General features: G+C 44.4%; 1 protein-coding gene across 5 annotated transcripts in view; it reads left to right on the forward strand.

Annotated features, from left to right (window-relative positions):
- LOC141139636 (diacylglycerol O-acyltransferase 2-like) overlaps positions 1-17,136 on the forward strand; it is a 71,403-nt gene extending 54,267 nt beyond the window's left edge. For 4 of the 5 annotated variants that reach the window (XM_073625952.1, XM_073625954.1, XM_073625953.1 and 1 more), the window contains 2 exons: positions 2,191-2,393; positions 16,543-17,135. In XM_073625952.1, the coding sequence (XP_073482053.1) occupies positions 2,191-2,393; positions 16,543-16,697 (358 nt within the window). In that variant the 3' untranslated portion in view covers positions 16,698-17,135. Of the gene's footprint in view, positions 1-2,190; positions 2,394-16,542 lie in introns of all 5 variants that reach the window. The other variant, XM_073625951.1, reaches the window with a different exon arrangement.
- The last annotated feature ends 5,236 nt before the right edge of the window (positions 17,137-22,372 follow it).

Below are 22,372 nucleotides of genomic sequence, written 5' to 3' on the forward strand. Positions count from 1 at the left end.
TTTGTAAGCGCAGTAACACCAATTATCTTACAAAAATAGTTTATTGAAAAAACATAATTATACAATAGTTATTAAAAAACCACAAACCTTTATGTACAAAAGATATTTCATGTAGTCGTTGCTATACAGAACCACCTCTACATATAGGACCTCGGATACATTTTGGTGAATGCTGTTGGATGATCCATACACACTGCTTAGGCTTCCTCTGGATCCCTCCTCATTCATGGATATATGCTAACCAGCAATATCCCTAGGAATAGACCTTACCTCTATACTATACAGTATATATAAATTACTTCAAACAATCTATCATGTCGGCAATGTGAATATATACATTTACTCTGGACCATACATCATGTATTTTATTACCCAGCCCCGTTCCACCGTCCTTTCTACCACTGTGTGTGTGCATCTACACACTTTTTTTATCCATAGTACTATACCACAACTGTCCCTGCTCCTGAAGAAGCGTCTAGGCACGCGGAACATGTAGAGCACATGTAGAGTAGTTTGAGATAAAAAGGTCATAGACAGAGGTGAGGCATTCCAGGGGCACATAAAAAGGTGGGCTGGTTCTTGAGGGGGAAAAGAAATTAGAGTGTGTGTATTGCGGCTGTTGTCAGAGGAAAAGGGGTGCTGGGTGTGGGGGTTAATTTTGGATAGCAGAGAGCCAAGGTTGGGTGAAATATACCCAGAAGTAGAAGAATGAGGAAAGCAAGATGGAAGTGAGATTTATATGAATGCACATGCCCCAGTGTTCTGGAGGTTATGTCAGCATGTTGGTTGAGAAATGAGCCGTAGGGAGGTGCAGCATGGGGCAATGGCAGTTAACACTCAGAGTCCAGATGCAGAGAACAAAAATTGTATTAAAGTTAAAGCTTGGCAATTCACAACAAGCCCAGGGGGAAGGCACCCAATCACAAACACTCACAGACAGCAACAGGAATGTGCAGCAGAGCAGGTCTCAGATATGCCATCAGCATCTGTCCTGAGGGGCAGAATGTGGCCTGACCAGTCAGTGCCCAAATATGGAGGTCTCCGGGAAGGATGGAGTGTAGGTATCCTTTCCCCACTCATCTGGAACCTCTCCTTGCTACTAATCACTGTCCCTGTCAGATGGATGACCTGTCCCTACACTAACCACACAAAAAATGCCAACCAAATGCAGAATCCAGGGCCTTAAATAGGCTCTGCCTGACCCAAGATGGCTGCCAGATTCACATGGGGTGGCAGCATCCAATCCAATAGCTTCCCCAGTGACCCAGGAAACCATAGAGGAACCATGTTCCTCTTGACTTCCCCTCCAACTGCAATGTCACTGCGGACAAGCGCCACCTGCAGTGTAGAATATAGTTTATATGCAGATGCAGCATGCCGATAGGAAAGGAAAGCAAAGTGACAGAGAAATTAGCTCATCACTGTGCTGCTTCTCCTGTAACTGTCCAGAAAAATGGTGAGGTGGGTTTTTGTCATTTTTGACTGAAGTTTTGTTTTAACAAGGGCAATTTTTAGGTGACAAGAAATGGTATTGTCAGACAGAGAAATATAAGTGTTATGTCAAATATTGATAGGAGGTGAAGGCCAGTGATTTTTTTTTTCTTTACAAAGAACAATTGGCTTATTCAATAAAATTGTATTTTCTCCTGTAAGCAAGGATAAATTACACTATCAGTGCTCAGTTAATATTGGAAGACTGGGGACAAGTTAAATCTTTTGTCATACTGCACATATAATTATGTTTTTGCTATCATTAGGATGCTGATAAGTGTCACAGTTTTTGTAAGTTGTGAGCATAAAATAGTTTTTTAGTTTAAAGCAAAGAATTTGCAACCTGTTCGGGGCTTTCATTGCTTTCTGTGGCTCCATTAGACAGTTTGCCCTGTTCTCCGTCCCAGTGACACTCTCTCACAGAGAGGAACAGGAAGTGGAGAAAGCCCTCTATTTGGAACACAGAGAGCAATAAAAACCAGAAAGAGTTTTCAATCCACATCGAGTGAAAAACATAAAGTAGTCCTATATAATAGGTGCAAAGTGCAATAGCCTTTAATAATCAGAAATCATCTCTTAACTGATCAGATTGTAATAAGCTAATGGTGGTCATAGGCAGGCAGCAGCCAAGCTATTGCAGGTAACATTTCAAATCGAGAGTTGCTTGCTATTATTCTAACACAATATGTTGCTTTACAGTGCCTTCTTGGTTCCTGTGTATTCCTTTGGGGAGAATGAAGTTCTTTGGCAGCATCACTTTAAGCCTGGCAGCTGGAAAAAGAGCCTCCAGGAATTATTCCAGCAATGGATTGGTTTTGCTCCCTGTTTTTTCTTTGGGCAAGGAATCTTTTCCAGTTCATCCAAAGGAATAATGCCACTACGAAAAGCCATCAACACAGTCGGTCAGTGCCGCTTAACATAGGAATTTCTTGGCTACAGACTTATCTCACTGTTTATATTTTAATTCATTTTAGACCAGGTGTTATGCGTTTTGTACAGAATATTGTCTATATACTGTAAAATGTGCTAATTACTTATAATACGCTCTTTATTAAGAGTTGATGTACCCAAAACCGTTTCAGATCTTGGTAGATGTTGTAAAGTTAAACCAACTAATGGTTTATTACGTTTCTAAATAATATCAGTTATGTGATCTCAATGCCTGAGTTACTAGGTCTGAACAGCTGACTATTATACCAGGTCTGAACAGCTGACTATTTTGAGGGGAGGTTTAATGTGTATTATGGAGAATGCAAGAGATGGAGTAGAACTATTCCAAATGAGTAATAACACCAAAAATGCCAAGCAATGGTAGTAAGCTTTAGCTACTTGGTTTCTCAGGTATTATAGAATGCTAGCAGGTGACTTAGTCAAAATGACTCTACCTGTAACATCAATATCACTTTCCTGACAGCTTCATGTCAGCACAGCTGGGTGAGGCCCCGCCCACCCCCTACATAATTAGGACTTAAAGTGGGGTTCCACCTAAAAAACAAAAATACCTGAAAAAATTCTAAAAAAAAAAAAAACCAAAAAAACATTTGGATATATTTTTTTTTTTTTTCACTTACCTCTAAATGCCTGTTGCTAGGTGGTCCCTCGTAGTCTGCCTGTTCCTTTGCCTGGGCTGGTGACATCACTTCCCCCCAGGCACAGGAAGGGCTCCGCTCTGCTCCCTCCCTCCTGTCAATCATCTGGGACCCATTACAGGTCCCAGGTGATTGAGCGGCCAATCACGGCGCGCGGCGCCGCTCGCGCATGCGCAGTGGGTGCCAGGCTGTGAAGCCACAGCCCGGCGCCCACAGTTGAAATGCCGGCGCCGACGAGCGGAGGGGGGGGACGAGCGGGGCTTCGATCCCCCGCATCGCTGGACCCAGGGACAGGTAAGTGTCCAATTAAAAGTCAGCAGCTGCAGTATTTGTAGCTGCTGACTTTTAATTTTTTTTTTTACGGCCCCCCTGGGTGGAACTCCTCCTTCTTCTTTTTTTTTTTTTTTTTTTTTTTTTTTTTTGCTTAAATCCTCTTTATTGAAAAACAACAATTCACATTAAAAAGAAAGCAGATAAGATCACATTCTGGGGACTGACATAACCAGTATTTACATAGTCTTCAACTTTTACCGTATTTATACAGCAGTCCACAAAAAGAAAAAGGCAAGGAGCATGAACATCAATAAAATACCCTCCTCTACCTGAGGGACATACAAAATTTTTCCCCTTTCTTTTACTCCCCTTCCCTCCCCTTCCCCCCGCCATCACACCCCCCCCCAACCCCCCAACCCCCTTAAACCTCATTCTCCCTCCCCATTCACCCCGTGCTTCTCCCACATCACCCAATCCTTCCATATTTTCTCAAATTTTTTGTGATTACTTCTTTTCTTATATATAAGTTTCTCTCTACTAACTTCCTCCTTCACTTCTTTCACCCATTCTTCGAACGTCGGGGGTTCTTTTCTCTGCCAATTCTTGGCTATAAGCTTTTTCCCTTGAAACAGGCACCTAACTATTGCAGTCTGTGTATCTCTCGCGGGCTGTTGCTCCTCTATTAGACCTAGTAGGCAGATCTTGGCATCCATACTTAGTGATGTCTTAAAAATACAATTTATCCTGTCCACAATACTTTTCCAGTATCTGTACAGTTTTGGGCAGCGCCAGAACATGTGTAATAGATCTCCCCTCTCTCCTCCGCACCTCTGGCACCCCGAGTCTACCCTCCTCCCCATCCTAAACAGCTTTAGTGGTGTAAAATACGCCCCATATATCAAATATAAATGCGACACTACCTGTGATGGAGAGAGGGAAACCCTGGGTCCTGATGACAATACATACTCCCATTGACTGTCCGATATTTTCCCAATCTCATCCTCCCATTTCTTCCTATTTTTGTCCTCCGCTCTATCCCCCTGTATCGAGATTCTTAAACTGCTGTACATATCAGATATCAGACCTTTCGTGGAATCTGAGTCGACCAATTTTCTCACAGAGATCATGTCGCTCCATAGTGGCTCCTTACCGTTAAATTGTGCGTCTAAAGCGTGCCTAACCTGCAAGTATCTGTAAAATGAACGGTTAGGGATCGCGAATTCAATCGCCAATTCCTGGAATGTTTTTAATTTCCCGGCTTTATAAAGCTGTGAGAGATAATGGATGCCCTGCCGATCCCACTCTTCAATCTTCCCCATTATTTTCACTTCATTAAGCTTGTTATTATCCCACAATGGGGAGAACTCAGAGAAATCTACATAGCCCATTATTTTTTTGACCTTGGACCAGCTCTTGACCATCAACTGGGTAGTGGGACATCTGGTGATAAAGGAATCCGCCTCCAACGCTTCTACTATGGTGTCGTGGTTAGTATCACCTAGGAGTACTTTATTCCCTGTTACCTCTTTCCCGGGCCTATTACACCCTCCCATATGCTGGACCTGTGATGCCAGAAAGTAACATCCCGGATCCGGGACTCCCAGTCCTCCCTTTTCTGTCGCTCGCCGGAGCGTCTGCAGGCCGATCCTTGCTGCGCCACCTTTCCAAATCAGCTCTCTAAATAAGCTGTCCATTTTATTGAACCATCGTTTAGCAATCCAAACAGGTGAATTATGCAGAATATATAAAATTTGCGGCATCCAGACCATTTTTATCAGGTTGCAGCGCCCGGCGACCGACAGGGGCAACCGTCCCCACACCCTACATTTCTGTTTGAGTTTTTTCATTAATGGGACTAGATTTTCTGCAATATATTGTTCCGGCTCCCTTGAGATATTAATCCCCAGGTATTTCATCTGATTGACTACCTTAATTTGTGTGGTTTGATCCGGAAGGGGCTCCATCAGGGGGTCTATAGGTAATATTGCTGACTTTTCCCAATTAATTTTTAACCCAGAGAATTGGCCAAAGTCTTCGACCATCCCCATAGCCGTCCTTAATGACTCCTGCGTATCCCCTAGGAATAACAGAATGTCATCTGCGTACATTGCTATTTTCTCCTCTCCCCTCCTTCTTTTAAACCCCTGAACCCCCTAAGACGCCCTTATAGCCACAGCCAGCGGCTCTATTGCCAGGGCAAACAGGAGGGGCGACAAAGGGCACCCCTGCCTGGTGCCCCTTCTTAATTGGAACCAATCTGAGCATTCTCCATTGACTCTGACCTTTGCCCTTGGTCTGTCATATAAGAGGCTTAGCCAATGAACAAAGCCAGGGCCAAACTGGAATTCCGCCAACACCTTCCAGATGTAATGCCACTCCAGGCAGTCAAATGCCTTGGTGGCATCTAACGAAAGGAGTGCCCTCTTACCGCTATTCACCGTGGGGATCTGCATATTTAAATATACTCGTCTTATGTTCGTACTTGTAGCTCTGTCCGGGATAAACCCGGTTTGATCTATATGAATTACTCTGGAAATTATTTTCTTTAGCCTTGTTGCCAGGGCCTTTGCCAGAATCTTCACGTCCGAACATAACAGTGATATCGGTCTATATGATGCCATCTCTAACGGGCTTTTCCCCTCCTTCAGCAATACTATTATAATGGCTTCTGTCATTGAGACTGGCAAATTACCATCCTTCCCAGTGCCGTTTAGTACTTCCAAAAGCATGGGGAGCAAAAGCTCCCCATACTTTTTGAAAATTTCTACGGGTAAACCATCAGGACCCGGGGCCTTCTGGTTCGCCATGTCTGCCACAGCCCTTTGTAATTCCCCAAGTGTCGGAGGGGCATCCAACATTTCCCTATCTTCTCTCGTGAGCGGGGTTAACTTAATCTTATCAAAGAAAGCTGTCATTTCTCCCTCCACATCTTCCTGAGCCGAGCTATATAAATTTTTAAAGTACTTCCTAAACTCTTCTAATATTTCTGGGTTAGTATTTTTTATTATTCCCTCTCTTCCTTCTATCGCTAGTATGGAATTCGGAGGGCTATTGGCCTTTATGATCAGGGCCAGGGTCCTCCCGACACACTCTCCCTCACAGGCAAACGTTCGTTTCTGAAATAACCTTTTCCTCTCTGTCTTTTCCAGGACTATTCTACTGTACTCATTTTGTCTCTCTACCCACGTCTTATGTCTGGTTGGAGTTGGGTCCTCAACGTACCGTTCTTCCGCTCTTATAGCACTCTCTTTGACTTTTAGTTCTTCTATCTGTGATTTTTTTCTTAATGTGGGATATTTTTTGAATTAGGATCCCCCGGAGGAAAGCTTTCAGGGCGTCCCAAACTATCCCTAATGGAGCTGTACCTATATTCAAATCTACAAATTCCACCAGCTTCTCCACCACAGTGCCCGCGTCCTCAATAATCTCGAGCCAAAAGGGATTTACTTTCCAGTCACCCCTATTAATGCCTCTCTCACCCTTTAAATCAACTATCACTGGTGAGTGGTCCGAAATCCCCCTTGGCTCGTAGACTATTTCTCCCACCATACCCAGCGATTCCTCATTACCCAAGACCAGGTCTATCCTGGACAGGGTGGTATGTGTCCTGGAATGGCAGGAATATTGCCTCACCCCAGGGTGCCTCTCTCTCCAGATGTCCACCAATCCTACTTCCTCACAATACTGTAGAAGCGGACTCTTAGGTTTACCCCTACCCAGACTTTTTAAAGGGAACCTGTCTACCTCGTTATTCATGGTCATGTTGAAGTCCCCAACCGCCACTACCGGAACCCCTGGGAGGTTCACCATGAATTCAGTTAGGTCATCCAAAACCTCCCTCCCAAAAGGGGGAGGAATATAGATGTTAGCTAATACACATTTCCTGTTCTCAATTGTGCAATAGAGAAAAATATACCGGCCTTCTGTGTCCACCTTACTATGGCTGCAGGAGAAAGCTATCCCTGATTTTATCAAAACACTCACACCCCTTGAGTACGAAGTGTGAGTGGAATGAAATTGCATCTGAAATTTTTTATGATCAATTATCTTAATTGATTCCTTATCCAGATGCGTCTCCTGCAGACATAGTATCTGAACCTTCCCCTTATCTACCATAGAGAGGATCTCTGCCTTTTCAGATTATCTTTAACCCCCCGAACGTTCCAGGAACATATAGTAAACTTTTTTTTTAAATTTCCAAGTGCTATCTAAATCACCACTACCATACATCTGTGGGTCCTATCTCTTTGTGTCTCTTAGCAAAGTTAAACCACCTCTTGATGTGACTTCTATAATATTTATAAAATGAATTTCCCCTTACTCCAAAGTCAACCCCCCCCCTCCCACACACACTCATACACATATTCCTCCCCCTCCTCCCCCCACCCCACCTCCCCCCTCCCCCTACCCCCCCACTATTTTTACCCCTATTGCCCAATTTTGGGCCTACCCCTGAGGCTTCTATAGTGACCGGACACATTTTTTCAAGGTGAGAAAAACAAACTTACCCCCCCCGGACCCAGTAAGAGGGGAACTATCCCCATTGTTTCCATTGTGCTTATAAACCAACAAATTTTACATGTTCCCCCCTCCCTCCCCACTCCCCTTAAAGGGAGAAAAAAAAAAGGAAAAAAAGGGAAAAAGGAAAAGGAAGTCCACAAACAAACAGGGAAAAAAAAAAAAAAAGTTCTCTCTTGATTTCCCGATCTCCTGCCTTTTCTATATTTCATCTTCTCGCTGTATTCTTCCTTTGTTTTTTTCTAACCAGGTTGTGACTTCGATGGGAGTATTAAAAAATTGAGTTTCCCCCAGTGCCGCAATGCGCAAGCGCGCTGGATATAATAAAGCGTAGTTAATTTTTAACTGCTGCAGCTTGCGCTTGCATTCCACAAATTTGGCTCTCTGCCTTTGAAGCTCAGGAGAGAAGTCCGGATATATTGAGACCCTTGCACCTCTATATTGAATGTTCTTCATCTCCCTTGCCTTCCGAAGGATGGTGGTTTTATCCCTGAAGCATAATAGCTTAAAAATCAGTGGTCTTGGGTGACCCCCTGGAGCCCATGACCTAGAGGCCACTCTATGCGCACGCTCAATGGAAAAAAATTCTGAGAGTGACTCCCTCCCGAATCTCTCCTTTAACCAATCTTCCATAAATTTAACAGGATTATTGCCTTCACAGCCTTCTGGGAGGCCCAACACCCTCAAATTTTCTCTACGTAGTCTGTTTTCCATACTGTCCATTTTTTGCATGCATTCATTAAGTTGTTTTTTCATAAGTGAGACTTCCTGTCTTAAAGGGGAGACATCATCCTCCATTTGACTGATCCTGTCTTCCAAAGCAGCTGTCCGAGTGCACACTACTTGCACATCACTTTTTACTGACAATAAATCACTTTTAAAACTTTCCATTTGTGCTGATAGGGCAGAAATAGATACCTTACAACTATTTACAGCTAGAAAGATGTCTCTCAGTGATGGTTCCTTCTCAGCCATTGATGCCACACCACCATCCCCCACCTCCGTGGCCAAACCAGAACCCCCCTCCACCATACCGTTCACCCCCAACTCCAATGGGGCGTTTGCTACTGCACCCCCCGTAGGGGCAAGACTTCTCCTTCCCAGCTGGCTGGTTTGATGCTGAGCCCCCCCTATATGGTTGCTCTTTTTAGGTGTCGTGCTTGCATGCTGGTTTGGTGTGTGAGCAGATCGCTCCAGTTTGGCAGCTACTTGACTTCCCTTTTCTTTGGGGTTTCGCTGTGCTAGGGCCCCTGCACCCTCCTGTGCTGATGTCTCCTCCAGCCCCTTTTTTCTGGTCATAGCGAGTCCGTTATGCACTATGTACACCCACAAATATATATGTCCCTCAGCAAGGACCACTGCAACCTCTCTCCTCCGATGGCTGTACAATTCCAAGTGTCCTGCGCCCACACAGGGGCTCCCGCTACCACCCAGACCGTCTCACAAGGTCGCACCAGTCCTCCCCCACATCTCAACACTCGCCGCTGCGAGTCACTCACCCCTCCGGTCCACGTCTTGTCACAGTATGAGTCGGGTCAGCTCCGCACACGGCTACCCCCGCAACTTCCGCTTGATCTCTAGTGGACGCGCTCCCCTCTCTCTCACACAGGCGGCGCGTCACTGACAGTCCTCCCGGGGGAGCTCCGAGTGCAAGATTCCTCTGGCAGCTGGTGGTCCTGTGCTTCTCCTTCCCTCCTTGCGCGGCATCCGTCTCTCAAAGAGACTGGCAGGCTAGCAGGCACCACAAGGACAGGTTAGCAGCTTCTCCCTCTCTGCTTTACTGCGAGGCATACAGCATAGGAGCGGGGATAGAGTAGGACTGGGTCCGGCTGTGTCTCTCTCCCTCACCTCAACATCCGGTCACGCCCCCGTCGGAACTCCTCTTTAACTATAAATTTTTCACTCACCTCAGCGTTCCTTTTTCTTCCTCCTAGGTCAGGACTATTGGTGTCTCCCCTCCTAGCCGGTATAAAATGCTGGCTGTCCGTCCGGATTTGTCTGCTGCTGGACGCGGTCCCTGCTTCCTAAGCTGCTAATAGCAACCTTGTCAGGGAGTCCCGCTGCTGATCCTCGGGGCGGCTGCATGCTGTCTTAACCGCTTGCCGACCTCCGCACACAGATGTACGTCGACAGAATGGCACAGGCAGGCAAATGGGCGTACCTGTACATCCCTTTGAATTTGCTGCCTATCGGGAACACGCCCACTGCGGGTGCTTACACATGGGTCCTGGGAACCCTATGTCCGCCGTCGCCCCCCAATTGCAGTGAGGAGAGGCAGAATGGGGAGATACATATGTAAACAAGGCATTTCCCTGTTCTGCCTAGCAACATGACAGGGATCTACTGCTCCCAGTGATCCGGAGCAGTGATCTCTGTCATGTTGTAGTGAGCCCATCCCCCCCCCCCCCCTACAGTTACAACACCTCCCTAGGACACACTTAACCCCTTGATCGCCCCCTAGTGTTTAACCTCTTCCCCGCCAATGTCATTTATACAGTAATCAGTGGCTATTTGTTCCTCTGATCGCTGTATTTTTATTTATTTATTTTACTTTTTCTATATACTAATTGATCATTTTTGATATTTAGTAATTTTAGTTGATATAGTTTTTTGTTTGTATAATTATAAAGAATAAAAAATAAAAATTATTTGATTAAATAAAATTAAATGACAATGGTCCCAAAATAGTGTCAAAAGTTTCCGATGTGTCTGCCATAATGTCGCAGTCCCGATTAAAAATCGCAGATCACCGCCATTACTAAAAAAAAAAAAAAAAATGTTCAGAGCTGCCCGGCCAATCAGGGGAAGGGGGGCGGACCAAGCCTTAAGGGAGCCAGTTTTAAAAGGTGCTTCTACCTAAAGAAACATCTGCTATTACAGCTGACTGTGCTCTGTGTGCTCTAAAGCTGCCTGTGCCTCCTACACCCCTTTCCTCAGGTATTCCTTGCAAATTGCAAGAGAAGGTGTCCATTCTGGTGGTAGGACTAGCCAAAGAGACCTTGGTATCCTCTGCCCATCACATTGAGCATCAAAGAACCACGCCCTCTACCAGTAATGTTGGACCTGCTGATGCAGGGGCCAATCTGCCACCCGACCCCAGGGAGCCTGAAATTGACAGCCTGGGTCTTGAAAGGCAAAGGCTAATCAGTCTGGGTTGCTCAGCCAGAGTCATGAGTACCCTAATAAAAGCCAGGAAAGACAGTACCAACAATGCCTATACCAGAATTTGGAACAAGTTTTTGGAATTTGCATATAGACATGACTTTTTTGCCAGATTCGCCAAGGGTCTGCCACATACTGGAATTTCTCCAGGCTGGATTGGAACTAGGCCTCTGCACAAGTACTTTGAAGGCCCACATGTCTGCTATCTCGGCTTTCACTGGTACCCCAGTGGGCCGTGGATAAGTTGGTGATCCGATTCTTCAGAGCGGCCATCCGCCTAAGAATGCCGAGGTCTCTAAGATGTCCAAAGCGGGATTTGCCTCTAATCTTGGATTTTCTTTCATCGGACACCTTTGTTTCTCCTGTCTCACTATGACACCTCTCATTGAAGACCGCCTTTCTCTTGGCAATAACTTCAGCCAAAAGGGTGTCTGAGATAGTGGCCTTGGGGTTCAAAGAACCCTTTCTTTCTTCCCGGATAGAGAGGTGCTCAGGCCAATGCTGGGATTCGTCCCGAAGGTAGCCCCTAGTTTTCATATGACACAAGAAATCGCGCTCCCAAAATTTCTTGCAGAGAACTCTCAGAATCCAAATCCACTTGATGTGCGGTCTTCACTAAAAGTGGATGCGACGACCGAACTTAGAAAGTCAGACCATCTCTTCGTCATCCCAAATAGTGCTCGGAAGGGCCTGAGGGATTCTGGTAGGGTGATCGCCTCGTGGCTAGTCAAGACTATATTATTGGCCTACAGGACGAAGAGTTTGCCTGTGCCTGAGGGCGTCACAGCACATTCCACCAGGGGAGTCTCTGCCTCCTGGGCAGCGGTAGGACAAGTGTCCTTGGAGATGATTTGCAAAGCAGCCACATGTACACCCATAATACCTTCATGGCACACTATGGCGTGGAGTCGGCGGCTCTGACTACAGTAGATTTTGGCAGGATTGTTCTGGCTTCCTCCTCCAGTGTAAATTAAATTTTTTTTTTCAAGCATTACCCTCCGTGTGTGGCTAGTTAATTCCCAGCTGTGCTGACATGGAGCCGTCGGGAAAACTGAAATTTGAATTCAAATACTTACCATAATTTTCCTTTCCTGACAAGCTCCATGGCAGCACAATGCCCGCCCATTTAAGTATTATGAGTTACGGAACGCTGAGGTGAGTGAAAAATTTATAGTTACGTTTGTTGGGGGTGGGCGGGCTTGTCAGGAAAGGAAAATGATGGTAAGTATTTGAATTCAATTTTCCATTTTTGGGCCAACTTACCTTTTCAGGTGTATTCTTTAGGTCCTGCGTCAGCTGGTTTTGCAGCCTATTTTGGCAAATGCAGCCTATTTTGACATCAGTTTGAGACATTTTATGATCATTCACAATTTGCAGGTCTTTGCAGGTAGAGTTGACATACAGTGCCTTGAAAAAGTATTCATACTCCTTTTAAATTTTCCAAATTTTGTCATGTTACAACTAAAAACGTAAATGTATTTTATTGGGATTTTATGTGATAGACCAATACAAAGTGGCACATAATTGTGAAGTGAAAAATGGTAAATAGTTTTCACATATTTATTTGTAAAAAATTTTGAAAAGTGTGGCGTGTATTTATATTCAGCCCCCTGAGTCAATACTTTGTAGAACCGCCTTTCGCTGCAATTACAGCTGCAAGTCTTTTTGGGTATGTCTCTACCAGTTTTGCACATCTAGAGAATGACAATTTTGCCCATTCTTCTTTGCAAAATAGTTTAAAGTGGAGGACCACCCTAAAATAAAAAAGTGCATTAATATTCTTTAAAAAATGTAATAAAAAAAAATTGGAAAAAAAAAATGTTTTAACTTACGGGAAACCCCTGTTGTCCTCCTAGTCTGCATCTTCCTATTCCGCGGCGCTTCCTCCTCTTCGGCAAGCAGCCCCGTTGCATTCTGGGACATGTGTGTGTCCCAGAAAATAACGGGACCATTCACAAAGCGTCTCGCGCATGCGCAGTAGGAAACTGGCAGTGAAGCCGCAAGGCTCCACTGCCTGTTTCTCTTCGTTAAGATGGAGGCGCTGGCAGCCGATCCGATGAACGGATCGGCCTCGGGCCGACATCGCGGACTTGCTGGACAGGTAAGTGTCCTTTATTAAAAGTCAGCAGCTACAGTGTTTGTAGCTGCTGACTTTAAAAAAAAAAAAAAAAAAATCGCGGCCGGAACACCCCTTTAAACTCTGTCAGATTGGATGGAGAGCGTCTGTGAACAGCAATTTTCAAGTCTTGCCACAGATTCTCAATTGGATTTAGGTCTGGACTGTGACTGGGCCATTCTAACACATGAATATGCTTTGATCTAAACCATTCCATTGTAGCTCTGGCTGTATGTTTAGGGTCGTTGTCCTGCTGGAAGGTGAACCTCCGCCCCAGTTTCAAGTCTTTTGCAAACTCTAATAGGTTTTCTTCTAAGATTGCCCTGTATTTGGCTCCATCAATCTTCCCATCAACTCTGACCAGCCTCCATGTCCCTGTTGAAGAAAAGTATCCCCACAACATGATGCTGCCACCTCCATATTTCATGGTGGGGATGGTGTGTTCAGGGTGAAGTGCAGTGTTAGTTTTCCATTACACATAGTGTTTTGCTTTTAGGCCAAAGGTTCCACATGTTTGCTGTGTCCCCCACATGGCTTCTCGCAAACTGCAAATGGGACATCCTATGGCTTTCTTTCAACAATGGCTTTCTTCTTGCCACTCTTCCATAAAGCCAGATTTATGGAGTGCACGACTAATAGTTGTCCTGTGGACAAATTCTCTTACCTGAGCTGTGAATCTCTGCAGCTCCTCCAGAGTTACCATGGGCCTGTTGGCTGCTTCTCTGATTAATGCTCTTCTTGCCCGGCCTGTCAGTTTAGGTGGATGGCCATGTCTTGGTAGGTTTGGAGTTGTGCCATACTCTCTCCATTTTCAGATGATGGATTGAACAGTGCTCTGTGAGATGTTCAAAGCTTGGGATATTTTTATAATATGGAATGTTTTATTAAAAAAAAAAAAAAAAAGGATTTTTATTGTACCAAAATGGAATTCAAATTTGTGAATTTGTTTAAAATATGAGCTCTGGACAAATTTGAATTCCATTTTGGTACAATAAAAATCACTATTTTTGACTAAATCAATTTGCTGCTAAAAAAAAATGGTTCTCCCTTGGGGGAACCATTTCATATTGCAAGTATCTGGGGTGTGCAGCCCCACTCTCCAATGTGTGCCTTTTCTATTTTCCGGAAAACAGAAAATTTCAAAAAATTATAAATTAAAAAAAAACTGGTTCAACTAGATTAGGGGTATCAGAGTAAAGGGGGGTTGAATACAAATGCACACCACACTTTTTAGATATTTATTTGTAAAAACCACTTATCATTTTCCTTCCACTTCACAATTATGTGGCACTTTGTGTTGGTCTATCACATAAAATCCCAATAAAATGTGGAAAATTTCAAGGGGGTATGAATATGTTTTCAAGGCACTGTAGATAGCACTTTAGCATTGTCATAGACTTTTGTGGGCACAGAAGTATTTCTGAAGGGGAAAAAAAAGCCCTTTGCCACTAGCTTTTAAGGTGTCTATGAAAAAACTGCTGACAGTTACAAAGTGTAGTAATACATCCCTGCAGCAGCTTTCACTCTCTCTGCTATGCCTGAATGCCAGGCCTTTAATAGAGCAAGGCTCTGACACTGCCTATCAATGTCAAAGCTTTCCTGCTCCTTACCAGATCATTATTATGATAGTTCTTTGGCCAGTGAGGAAGCCTATTACGTTGGATGTGGTAGATTCCACATTCCACAATAGTGGTAGACAAGCTTCAATACCTCAAGAAAGTGTCAAAGCTTAACCCAATCAGAACAGTCTGGCATTCAGGCAGAGGAAGGGGATTGAAGCAGGTACAGTATGTGCATACATTTATAGATGTTTACATTTTATTTATTTTTTTAGTGATAGAGGCAGCTTAATCACTTAAAGACTAAAGGATTTGCCCCCTTAATGACCAGGCCATTTTTTGCGATACGGCACTGCGTCGCTTTAACTGACAATTGCGTGGGTGCGCGACGCTGTACCCAAATAAAATTGATGTCTGTTTTCCCACAAATAGAGCTTCTTTTGGTGGTATTTGATCACCTCTGTGGGTTTTTTTTTTTTTGCGCTATAAAAAAAAAAAGCGACAATTTTGAAAAAAAAAAATATTTTTTACTTTTCGCTATAATAAATATACCCCAAAAAATAAACATTTCTTCATCAGTTTAGGCCGATAATATATTCTTCTACATATTTTTGGTAAATAAATTGCAATAAGCGTATCGTGATTGGTTTGCACAAAAGTTATAGCGTCTACAAAATAGGGGATAGATTTGTGGCATTTTTATTATAATTTTTTTTTTTTTTTTTTTACTAGTAATGGTGGTGATCGGTGACTTTTAGCAGGACTGCGACATTGCGGCGGACACATTGGACACTTTTGAAACTTTTTTGGGACCATTGACATATACTGTATACAGCGATCAGAGCTAAAAATAGCCACCGATTACTGTATAAATGTCACTGGCAGGGAAGGGGTTAACATTAGGGGGCAATCAAGGGGTTAAATGTGTTCCCTCATGTGTGTTCCAACTGGGGGGGATGGGACTGCCTGGAGTAGAAGGAGCAGCAGATCTACCTCTTCTCCCCTGACAGAACAGAGATCTGTCTGTTTACGTTGTCTTTTTTTGTCAGGAGCGATCGCGGGTGGCCAGCGGTCATCGCAACCAACAGCCACACGTATTGGCTCCAGCATCGCCCTAGAGCTATTAAAGCAGCTAACATACCATGACGGCGATTCGCCCAGGGGAGCCAACCTGCCGAGGTATAACTGCGGTGGCTGGTCCTTAAGTGGTTAAAGAGACACTGCCCCTTTTAAAGTTCCAAGTGGCATTGTCTTGCAAAGGATATACACACAACCATTGATGCTTAGCTTGCCAGCAATCCTTAGCCAATCCTTCCTATCTCTAAATTCCCAATGTGGACTGGCATGGGGCATCACTTCCTCTGTCATGTAACAATGCTCAGGCCTAGCAAGTGATTACTAGACTCAAGCACTGTCACACGAGAGGGAGTGACATGCTCCCCCATGGAAGTAATGTGTGATGTTGCTGGCTGCCATGGAGGAACAAGAGGTGGAACGCTGGCAAGGCATCAATGAGTCCCTTTTCAAAGATGCTGTCACTTAACCCTGAATTACTCTGCCTGTTTGCCAGTGCATGAGCAAGTACAGATATTTAATTTTCATTTATGGGTTTACATACACATTAAATAGATTATTTAAACAATCAAAACACCTAGCATTGTCACATGTAAACTGTATATGTTGTCATTATTTTTCCATACACGTGGCTTGTAAACTGAGCCTGGGTGTATCACAAGGTGTGTCCCTTGGGTAAAACCTCACTAATAGTTGACATGTCTGCTGGTTATATTGATTGTCCTAAGCTGAACTTTTCATTTCCGTTCTTCCGTTCCAGTTGGTAAACCCATTCCTGTGCCCAGGACGAAGAATCCTTCAGAGCAGCAAGTGGATGCGTATCATACTCTCTATATAGACTGTCTGCAGGAGCTTTTTAATGCGCACAAAGAGCGCTTTGGTCTACAGCAGACTGACTCTCTGTTGCTGATATGAAAACAATGTGTAACAGAACTACTGGACCAAATAAAAAATGTATCTTGATGGCATCAGACCGACTCACAAACAGAACAGAATCTGATTGATTGAGAGGGCTCCAGATGCCTCAAATGGACTTGGTAATACAAATGATAAAACAATGACAATATCTCAAGTCTTCCTACTGAGAGAGCCCAGTATTTCAGAGTCCCAAATCAACTGCCAGCTTATTTGAGCTTATATACTAAAGCAGTGGAAAGAGCAAAGATAATGTCTGAATGGCAGTAGAAACCAGTAGATTTCAGATTTATTTTGGTCAAATCCATGAAATATGAAATTTGAATTGGTTGTTTGGCATTGGTTACTGCACTTTCCCTTACTGAACAAGCTGGACTTCGTGTTCTGTAAGCAGAAGTTAAATTGAATGTTTTTCAATAAAAGGTATCAGTATAATCAATACAAACTTAACAAAAATCTGTTTTTTTTTCTCTGAACTTTACTTTAGCAGAGCTAAACCTACAGAATTAACTTTTCCCAAAAGCCCAAAAGAAGGCTCAAGTTAGAAAAAAATCAATAATTGTTATTACAGTATAGAGTTTACCCTGTAGGAGCAACTGATGTATGGGTCCCCTGATTTTGGGTGACAATGACCCTTCCAGCAATACCACATCCTCTGACATACCAAGGCTAAAGTAGGAAGATTTATTTGGATTTAACACCCAATGAGGCAACAACAGCAAAAAACAGCAACCGCAAAAAAGTGATGCCCCTCTTCTCTATTTCTCTGGGTCCCTCCGATGACAAAGTGGCCTCTAGGTAAGTGCAGCAGCACTATCCCACTCTGACTCAGAGGTGAAAGCTGGCAACTCCAGTCCAGTATTCTTCTTTGTTTTTCTTCCTTTTGCAGCATACCGCCGCTTCTGAGACTTGTAGTGCCATATAGTACTTTGCTTAATAGATGCTTTACCTAGGGACTTCATCCCCCATAGTCCCAGCAGCCCATTACATTTATGGGGACTATGGGACTATTTTGATACACGTTTTCTTCCTTTTTTATATGGGACTATTGTGATACTTTTTTTTTGTGTGTGTGTGTGATTATATATTATTATACTATATTACCAAAAGTTTTGTGACACCTGGCACACATGAACTTTAATAGCATCTCAGTGTTAGTCTGTAAGGTTCAATATTGCGTTGGCCCACCCTTTGCATCTATAACCGTTTCAGCTCTTCTGGGAAGGCTGTCCACAAGGTTTGGGAATGTTTGACCATTCTTCCAGAATGAAATTTATGAGATCAGGCACTGATGTGCATGAGAAGGCTCCGCTCTAATTCATCCCAAAGGTGTTCTATCCGGTGCAGGCAGGTCAATTTCCTCCACCCCAAACTCGCTCATCCATCTGATTATAGACCTTGCTTTGTGCACTGGTCCAAATCATTTGGTGGAGGGGGGATTATGGTGTGTGTTTGTTTTTCAGAGGTTGGGCTTGGCCCCTTAGTTCCAGTGACGGGAACTCTTAAGGCGCCAGCATACCAAGACATTTTGGACAATTTCATGCTCCCAACATTGTGGGAACAGTTTGGGGATGGCCCCTTCCTGTTCCAACATGACTGCACACCAGTGCACAAAGCAAGGTCCATAAAGACATGGATGAGCAAGTTTGGGGTGGAGGAACTTGATTGACCTGCATAGAGTCCTGACCTAAACCTGATAGAATACCCTTGAGATGAATTAGAGCAGAGATTGCAAGCCATGCCTTCTTGTCCAACATCAGTGCCTGACCTCACAAATGCGCTTCTGGAAGAATGGGCAAACATTCCCATAGACACACCCCTAAACCTTGTGTAGCAAAGTCCCGGGTCCCTCAAGACCTAATGGTGACCTCCAGAGTTAGACAGCTGACATCCTTCCATGTAGAGTGACTTGCAAGGCATGGTGGGTGTAATGCAAGATGAAAGGGTGGGCGCCAGACCCTTTTAGACTGCAAAAAGATTTATTGTCTCTTAAAAAGAACTTTAGAGGAGAGGGTTAGGGCCAGGCCACCCCATAAGTAGATGCAAGGTTAATTGTCAGACGCCGAGACTTCTATAGGTAGACAGCTATACAGGTGAAGGCCTTCAGCCGGATATCACTTCTGGATAGGTAGGACTGCTGTCTCCTATGGCAACAAGCTTGTAGTAGTTACTAATGGCAATTGAAGTCAACTATTTGCAACATGAACAGTTCTTAGTTTACCCCACCATCGCTCATTGTGGGTCTTCACTCAACAAGCTCCCAGTCTCTCTCACTAGACTTCAGATCCACTAGCCACTGGATCCCCTGAGCTCTTCCACTGGTAGCACTCAGTATCTTCCTCAAACGTCACCCCCCCACTTCCCTGCTGGGTCCCTGGCTTGGTACTCACAGATACTCTTCAAGCTTCACCCCTGCGGACACACTAGGTTCCTGGCTTGGCACTCACTGATGCTTCACAAGCATCACCTCTTGCTGAAGTTTTCCCACTTCCTCACTGTCCCTGGCTGGCCTCAGCTTACTCACAGTAGTCTCTGGTAACAAGGTGGATGGCCCCTTGGTGGTGACTGGTTCCCCGGCTGGCAGTACCATTACTTCTGGTTGGATTACAAGCCTGCAGTCCCAACTCTGGCCTAGCAGCCAGATGTCCCCAGGATAGACCTTTAGGTTTTGTGCCTAGCAGCCCAGGGCAATACGACACGCATCCACCCAGGCAGCCATCCTGGTGGAACAGAACCCCGATCCCCTGACTCCACCGAAATAAATAGGCTCTCCCAGGAGGCCAAGGGACCCAAGAAAATCCCTGCCCATTGGCTGAGATACCCCATTCATTCATAATCTGTCCTTGCTATGCCTTTGTCTTATCCAATGTCACCAGCTACTAGGCCACCTAGTGACAGAAGAGAGAAGTGCAGCAATTCCAGAATTAGGGGGAAATCAGTTGATCGCCTAATAATTGGCCAAGACAACTATCGTCTGGCAACTAGATTTTAATAGCAGCCCTGCCTAAACATCAGGGTGCTACATCCTCCCCCTGCCTAGGAAAATGATGTCTCGGAATTTGCAGAAGAAATAATTTGAGCTCTCAAGCCTGAGAGCGAATGTCCTGGCAAAAACTGGGATTGGTGGGGAAATAATAACAATGCATGTGGTGTACCACATGAAGTAGGTATGCACAACATTTACATATACATGAGCAAGTGGCAGTTCACACAGGGCAGATAAATAGTAGACATTATAGAAATTTTACGTGTGGCGTACCACACAAACAGCTGAGGGGAAAATACAAACGACAGCCTTATATCCTATCTATCTAATATATACAGTAGTAAGGGACATGAACAGTTAGACCCCTTTCACACCGAGGGCGTTTTGCAGGCGCTATAGCGTTAAAAATAGCGCCTGCAATCCGCCCTCAAACAGCTGCTCCATTTGTTTCCAGTGTGAAAGCCCGAGGGCTTTCACACTGGAGCGGTGCGCTGGCAGGACGTCAGGAAAAGTCCTGCCAGCAGCTTCTTAGGAGCGGTGTGTTTACCGCTTCTCCACCGCTGCTCCACATTGAAATCAATGGGGCAGCGCTGGGATACCGCCGGCAAAACGCCGCTATTGCGGGCCATTTTAACCATTTCTCGGCCGCTAGCGGGGGGTAAAATCCGATGGTAAAACCCTGCTAAAAATAGCGGCGTTTTACTGCCGACGCTATAGGCGGCTCGGTGTGAAAGGGGTCTTACCATTATTATCCATGTTGGGTCACTGTCTCTCCTTGTCCAAGGAAAACGCAATGGGTGCAGGAACACCTGAAAGAGAAAATAGACAGCAAAGAAATGCATCCTATCCCTATGATGTGATCCCTACGAACCTTGGCACCCCCGATGTTTTGGAACTACATGATAGTTATGCACTCTGCAGTGTAGTGGAGCATCATGGAAAATGTAGTTCCAAAACATATGGGATGCCAAGGTTCGCCATCACTGCCCTATACTATGCCTAAATGACAATGATCTCTATATCTAAACTTACATATAAGTGAAATTGGGCCCCATCCTCATCCGAGGATTCTACCCCTTTCCACGGCTATCTTCCAAAAAACTTTCTTATCATTCTCTAGCAAAAAAGTACATAATGTGAACAACCACTCACTCAGGCTGGCACGACTCACGCCACCTGGTGGCCATTATATAAGGACCTAATGGTCCATCATTCAATTCGTAAGGCGAGAACTTGCCCCTTTGGCACAGCTTGTTCTACCTAACTAGCTAAATACCTCAGTGTCCTTAAAGCCCCAAAGTCCATCAGGTTTTCACTCGGGTTTGAACAACATTTCCCAGCAGTTTCCCTTATTCTCAGGGACAACTCCGGGGACAAGAGGCATGGCTGCAATTAGGCAACAAGCAGCCAGGCCATGGTGCAAGGGACCACACTTCTGAACACAGGTCCCCTTGCAGTATTAATCTCAGTCTGTCCGTACAACAGCCGAGGACTGGGAATGAAGTTCCTTATTAGCTGAAGAAACAACATGCTGAATGTCTGATCAACACATTATGTTTCCAAGGGAGACATACTGGCGATTTCAGAACACTAGCCAGCATGACTCAAGTGGGCACTCCCTGTATCTGCCTGCAGCATACAGTCCACCACAGTCCTAGCAATACATCCAACAGGAATGTTCCCCACTTGCAACACTTTCTGTACAAAAGGTGGAGTGGATTTCCAGCATAGCGTCTTAACTCCACAAAGCACACATTTGTAATCCATATGCTGTCAGTGAAACACAATCCAGTACCTTTTACCGGTAATATCTGGGATCTGGCAACTTCAAGGCCTCTCCTTTTAGCGGTTACCGTAGTAATGAAATAAAAAACACAAATCTGTTGAGCTGGGAACATATGTTAAAAAATAAGTAAATAAAGCTGCTGACACAATATGCTTGAATAAACACAAACGAATATATGGGGAAAAGGTGCAGCACTAACTCATAAATAGAACAATCCATGGTGATAGTCCATATTGATAAAGTGAATTGTACAGGAGTTGGATTCAGACATCACAGGTATGAAGAGACCACCATCATCACCCAAACACACTGCCTCTTACCATCAAACTGTCAGAAACCATGAATCAGACTGAGACAGAAGTACAGTTAAATCACACTTGTTTATTAATAATAAAAAAAGGTAAACGTAGTCAAAACATAGCCAGAGTTTAGGAACCGGAATGGATAGTCAGACAAGCCAAAACGTAAGGGAGCCAGAGATGAGCGTAGTAGAACAGCAAGCAGGATCTGGAGCCAGAAGAAATGTCAGCCAAGCAAGTCTTTAACAGGAGCACAGGAGAGCGTCTCTAGAGAAGTGACCATAGCAAAGACAGAGATTATCTGGACTGTACAGCTTAAGTAGGCAGGACTGACGAGCAGGATATCAACAGGCGAGTCACTGTGGAGAGACAGGAGCTGGCAATTAGCCGACAGCTGAGCGGCCAGCTTTAAAAGGCTGTAGACAAAATTGTGAAAAAAAACACGCTGTCTTATACAAATAGTGGTAGCTGCCAGCACATCAGATAATCTGTAAGTAAGTGAACAAGTAAAGTAGCATAGTGCAGTACTGATGAAAATGAAATGGGCAATAAAATTATACCAATATAAAGTGGATTAGATAAATGAATATTCAAAACAAAAATA

Source organism: Aquarana catesbeiana, linkage group LG04 (assembly GCF_042186555.1).
Source record: "Aquarana catesbeiana isolate 2022-GZ linkage group LG04, ASM4218655v1, whole genome shotgun sequence".
Lineage (NCBI taxonomy): Eukaryota > Metazoa > Chordata > Amphibia > Anura > Ranidae > Aquarana > Aquarana catesbeiana.